This window comes from Pararge aegeria, chromosome 11 (genome assembly GCF_905163445.1).
Source record: "Pararge aegeria chromosome 11, ilParAegt1.1, whole genome shotgun sequence".
In the NCBI taxonomy this organism is placed as follows: Eukaryota; Metazoa; Arthropoda; class Insecta; order Lepidoptera; family Nymphalidae; genus Pararge; species Pararge aegeria.
The window spans coordinates 13,839,847-13,846,408 of NC_053190.1; the positions used below are offsets into that span (position 1 = coordinate 13,839,847).

The 6,562-nt window shown below is 33.8% G+C and overlaps 1 protein-coding gene across 1 annotated transcript; it reads right to left on the reverse strand.

Moving 5' to 3' along the window:
* Nucleotides 1–452: 452 nt before the first annotated feature.
* Nucleotides 453–3,520, reverse strand: LOC120627338 (ubiquitin-conjugating enzyme E2-17 kDa). The gene is made up of 5 exons (XM_039895320.1): nucleotides 3,186–3,520; nucleotides 2,616–2,679; nucleotides 2,189–2,220; nucleotides 1,797–1,980; nucleotides 453–1,718 (listed from the first exon to the last, which is right to left on the reverse strand). Exons 1-5 carry the CDS (start codon nucleotides 3,207–3,209, stop codon nucleotides 1,579–1,581), a joined length of 444 nt encoding a protein of 147 aa, XP_039751254.1. The 5' UTR covers nucleotides 3,210–3,520; the 3' UTR covers nucleotides 453–1,578.
* Nucleotides 3,521–6,562: the final 3,042 nt, after the last annotated feature.

Below are 6,562 nucleotides of genomic sequence, written 5' to 3' on the forward strand. Positions count from 1 at the left end.
TGAACGCAACTAAATGATGAATAAAAACTGTAGTTACTGAATAGAGGCATCTACTTTCTGACTAACTTTGACTTCCTGGCATTGGGAGCTAAAACTAGCAGAAATTAAATAAAGCCACCAATTTACTGGACATAGGTAGTCTTGTTTACTGATCACATTTCTGAAAACTAAGTTGATGAACATCTCAAAACAGAAAATTCAGTACACATGACCTGAATAAAGGTGAACGACCTACTTACAAGTCCTTTTTAATTCAACAGATAAAATTAGTCTTCGTAGAATGACGCAGTTTTAAAATAATAAATTTACTATGTACCTATGGTATTGCGTTCATTGAAGTATTGCAAATTCTGTAACAAAAGCCAAATTATGGTTTTCAGGCAAACTAAATGATAGCTAACTATCGGAAGTAACGAAATGACTTTAGGAAGTAGCCTAAATAAAGCTCACGATGTTATTTACATACACAATAATTTATTGTTTCTTACAATTTAGTGAAGCTAAAATACATCTTGTCGATTGATTACAGATTGAAAAAAGCTTTAGGTTACTATCTCTCCCTGTGTTAACCAAGTGAACAAAAGCTTCCTCAATAGCTGTAAAGTAACACATGCCACTCACACCTTGATGTCAGATTGCCATACTGATAATAATAAAACCAAGGAACTAAGGATTGGTTTCGGATAGGATTTATTTCGCGGAAATCACAACGCAGGTATCCTTACAACCACAATATATATTAGATAAAATTATAATAAAAGATTGCTGTATCGAAAAAAGTCTAGTTTTAACTTATCATCTTATGAGATACACTGTAATTTATACTGAATCCTACTATTGGAGCGCTTTCAAACATTTTAAATATTGTGGATGAAAGAAAACTGACCACTGTAATCACTGTCAGTCTGTTCAGCAGCACGCTACTTTATTTACTAACTTAATAAAAAAAAAGTTTGTTTACAAAATAATAACACTCACTCGTCGACTCCTTAAACAAGCTCATTTGTTATCCCATTTACTTACATTAACCAGAATGTTCGTAACATGTGAGCCATACATACACAATTCATTGACAAAAATTCTTATTGAACAGGACAAGTGTCAAGCCTTTAACGCTCCATTTTCTAAACATATGGCTATTGTAGTTTCACAATGCAATTTAGATCTAGTTAAAGTACAAATTCTTTAGGAATTACATGAAATTCAAATAACGTATAATTTAACTAATGTTTAACTAAATGAGTGTACGTGATAAGACATCTACCGACACATCAAGGTTAAACGGAAATCAATTTCTTCTTATAGAAAATGTAACTTACACATTAAGATGAACAGAAGTTATTTGCACATGTGGATTGCTTTTTTACTTAGCTGTAATAATTGCCATTAAAAGGTACAAGACAATATAATCAAATTCTAAAAGACCTTATAATTGGTTTAAACACAAATGCCAGTAATTTAGTTTAATGGTAAGGATTTAGACCAAAAGGGATTGGGGGAACAGAAACAGAGAGAAGGGTATAGCCCGGGCTGTGGCGATGTGTGTGTATATGTTTTGCTGACGTCACACTTGACTCATCACATGGCATACTTCCTTGTCCACTCACGGGCTAATTCATTGTACTTTTCTCTGTCAGTTTTATAGATCCTAGCAATTTCTGGCACCAAGGGATCATCAGGGTTTGGATCGCATAGAAGTGAGCAGATTGAGAGCAACACTGAAAAAAATATTAAACAATGTAATAAACATTCAAAAAAAATCTCATATGAACCATCTGTATGAATGGAAAACATACCTTTGGATATGGTTAGTGCTGGAGACCACTGTGCGCGCAAAATATCAAGACAAATAGAACCATTACTGTTTATATTGGGATGGTAGATACGCGTTGTGAATGCAACTTTTGGTGGTTTGAATGGATAGTCTGTAGGGAAATGTATAGTCAGGAAAAAGACACCACCTTGATAGGGACTGTCCACCTGCAAATAATGACACATTATATAAGTTCTGTACCAAGTCTATTTCTGTATAAGATCTTATGTGCAATCAACTTGCTTCATTGGTTATATGGCTTCATTGAAATACAAGAATGATCATACTGGTTTCTGTGATATTTCACTAAACATGTACACATTTAAACTTCAATGCATTTTACTATCACTGAACAAATAATTAAGTAATACTTACTGGACCCATAATTGTGGCTTGCCAGTGAAAAACTGTAAAGTAAAAAAGATAAATAAATTATGCATAATTGAGGGCTACATTCCACTTCAAATCTCTGACCAAGTACCTCCAACTTTCAATCAAAACAGCTGATTTTGACATTTTAACACAACTGTACAACATAATCAAATAAAGGATACTTTTAATACAAAGCAAAACAGCCAATGAGCGATGAGTCATTCACTTAAACTATTTAGATAAGAATTATTATTTTCCTAACCTGGTTAATTTAGAATGAAAATACTGTCAAGACAATATTTTTGAACTATAGGGAACATAATTGTATTGAAATATTCACATTTTAGGCGTACATTACTATGAGTCACAAATACAACGTAACGCACGAAAAACACTTAATTATTTAAAGGATCAATACGCTTGTACTTACGATCTTCTCCGTGTGGACCTGCAGAACATTGTGCTGGGGGATCTCTACCCAGGTCTTGTAATTCCTGCAATAGTAGGCAATATATTTAAAGTCGTAGCGATTCAGGAAACAATATGAAGTCAAGAGATGTGTCAAACACATCATCACCTACAAAACAGAGGGATGAACAAAGCAATGACAACGAATCGATAACGAGTAATTACTATAGTTTTACGTTAAATTGAACGACACCTTTTTTCTCAGCTAAAAGTCTTTCCCCGTCACAACTATATGACAAGAAATCCTTAAAATTGGCACATATTTCCGACATTTTATGTACGCCGTGTGCATAAAATTCTCGCCTTTACCAGCCAGTTATACACTATTACACGGGCAAAAATGTGATTCCACAATAAATGCAGAAGAAAACTGCAGAGATATCATTGCACACACAGAAATATCCAGAATAAATTTCGATAATAGGTATTCACAATGACGAAACATTCACTACGAAGTCTGTTACCGTTTTACAGCACACCACTTTTAACGTATCAATCTTTAAAATAAACGATTTAATCCTCGAATACGTACCCTATTAATTCGTTTTAACGCCATTTGATTATTTTATGATTGAATAAACCGACTTTCAACTAGACAACGAAACTGTGAGCCAAGGACCTTTGATTAGAGATTGCAAGATGGCTCCCGTCTAAACGTAAAAGTACCACATTAGTCGTTTTATGCAATAATAATGAAATATATAACAATTAAGGCAAAACTTCAAAGACTTTAGTAAAAAATAATATTAACTAATATTAAGAAATAATAAGAATTAGAACAGAGCGCAGGTTCTAACAAAATTAACACACTCGCGACGAATGGAGAACAGCAAACAGGAAAATCGACCATTTACAAAGAACGTTCATGGTTTCTTTACTTTTTTTAAATGTTAACAGTTGTGGAAATTATTTTTTTCATTGAAATCCTTGATAAAAGGGATAATTATATGTTTTTAAATTTACAAAAAAATCTGTCGTTACTTGAAGATTGCCCGAGCAATGATTATTTATAATTTAATGATAGCTCATAAAAACTTCTAATCAATACAAGTTGTGAACATGGCAACACTTAATATTGACAACGGATATGACGTAATACGTATTGGAATTCTCGGCGCTATTTTTGGATAACAAAGTAGGTATGTAGGAATAAGGTTATTTTCAAGCACATTTTTGCAATTTGAAACTTTCCCAGGTGTTAATGACGGAATTCGTTTACAAATCTCTTACCTGTTAAAGACATAATATTAAATTTACCTGCTTTTGAAAATTATTGCCGGATCAATTTACCTTTTTAACTGACTTCAATTATTGAAAATTGTAGCCAGTATGTATTTAAAAGTTCAAGTATCTACACTGAATTAATGGTCCACTGAAATTCTATGGATGAATATGATGGGTCTAATTATTAAAAATAAATTATATAAATATATAACTTTAACCTAAATAATGCAGCGGTGTAATACAAGCAAGACATTTCTGGTTCGATTGTGGATAAAATATAAAATGAAAATAATACATGCGACGTTGTCTCTCTAAGTATTTGGCGCTTATTTAAAAGCTGTGTTAAGACGAGAGGTTCCAGATTCGAAACAGTGATACAGTGGCATAAATTTATACATATGAATCTTAACTAGAGGAAGTCAATTATTGGACACACGTCTTTTGTACGGATTTCCATACCCTTCTGTTTTATGCCACTTGTACCCAGCGACTTCCTGCCTGAGAATCGTTTTGTGTCGTCCGTCCACCTTGTGCCGGCTTACCAACACTGCGCTTATTGACGAAACCACACAGCGCTACTGCTTGTCGGTTCGCCAGCATTTTAAAATCCCAATGTTCCTCTTCAACTTATAATAATTGATAGTTTCCGAAATACTTGCAATTATTTAGGTTTTTTAAATGTTTATCAGTCTGTTTTTTTTTAATTTATTAAAAAGTGCAAGATTTCGATTCTCCTCTAGGAACAAGAATTATGCGTGAAAGGGAGAAAAAAAACAAACAATTACAAATTAAGAAATCCCCGACCCAGGTAATTGATACCCATATTGTGACAAAGAAGTTCACCACTTTGTGGCAGCCACCTTGGATTTAAAATTTGATAGTGTATAGTGTCTGCTAATCAAGCCGACCACTTGATAACAATATTAATGGGGTTGTAAAAAAAATGTGTAATTCGCCATTTTGTGGCGGCGGCCATCTTGGACCGACCTTTTCGGGCGCCACGATGTTACCATAGTACAAAAAGAATAGTAGGTTAACTTTATACAAAGTGGCCGCCACCGGTTTGAATGCATGCGTGAGCAGCGGGTGCCGTGTATGCACGGAAGTTTCACGCAGCATTCGCATAGTGTGCCAACCGGCTCAATCGGCCGGCAGTAAGGGCCGCGCCGCCGCGTTGCGCCGTTCTAATCGCGCGCAATTGCTTTTGCGTATTACGTCGCACGATCGCTCTTTTTGTTTTTTTTAATTTTTCAATAAAAGTAGTAACCTACCTATTTATAACAATTATGACTTCAAAAAAAGCCAAAATTTATTTTGGTGTCTTCGGGTGTCTCAATAACGACTCCAACAAACCGGACTTATCATTTTTCAATAAACCTATTATTAATATAACTACGCAGAGAAATCGACAAAATGTAACCAACAGCTACGATAGCAATCAATCACACGAAAAAGAAAATGTTTTATGTGAAATTCTACGTTCTGACTATGTTTGTGGTGCTTTGTTAAAAGGTGTGTAGATTTTCATAAGGCCTGAAATTTTAAAACTCTACGTCGATGTCAATCAGCGCCCTTGCAATTTCAGCCCAGAAACTAGATACATTATTACAGGAATTATGGTACTGATCGGAATTTACTCATGGTACCGATGATTTTGTCGCCAATATCGAAAGGATGGAGCTGTTGTTTTATAAAAATTTAAAAAGGGACCATATCAATATTAAAATCGGCTCGTCAATTTACGAACGTCTAAAAGAAATAGAGTTCAAGATGCCATGCCCATGTTTCCCTAAAAGTTTTTTGCAAAAGTTATACGTTAGGATGAGAATTTATTTTACATTAACTGTGAACAATAAAGCGTTCCGAACATATTTAATTTATATTTTTAAAATTTATAATTTTTAAAATTTGTCTTTTCTTTTTAAAACATCTTTTATTTACACCCCATTTGTGAATTGGTAAAACATTTCATTATTATTATTACGAAATTAAAAACCTAGTGCTGTCATACATAATACGCAAATAATATTTAATTAAAAATAAAAGTGACAACCCTAGGCGTCAACGCAGAAGTAGGTAATTAACTCGCTGATCGGCCTTAGTTAGCCTACTATTCTGTTTGTACTATGATGTTACAGACAGACACACAAACACACACACGTACTCAAATAATGAAACAATGAGTTGAGTGAGTCCACCAATCCGCACTGGGCCAGCGTGGTGGACTACGGCCTAAACCCTTTTTATTGTGGCAGAAGACCCGTGCCCTGTGTTTTTAGCGGGCCGGTGATAGGTTTATATAATGATGATGATAATGATTGACCTACCAACATCCTGAAAAAAATTGTAATTCACTATTTTGTGGTGGCAACCACCTTCGATTTGAAGTTTGTATCTGTTATTTCATTTCATTTCTGATTGTAGTACAATAATTCTTGAAAATAATGAATACACAGGAGTTTTTTTTCTTTTAAACCGTTAAATTTTCATTGAAAATTGTAAATATTAAATAAAAATCAAAATTTTACTAAAATTAAATTATTTTGATTAAATTTTAGTTTTAGCGAAATTAAAGTTTAGAAGGAATATTATTGATTGTTCTTAGTTGAGAATATGGAGTGTAGAGTATGGAGGGTAGAGGTAAGGAGAGTCATCTATATATATGAAAAAGTGTCGTCAAAATGT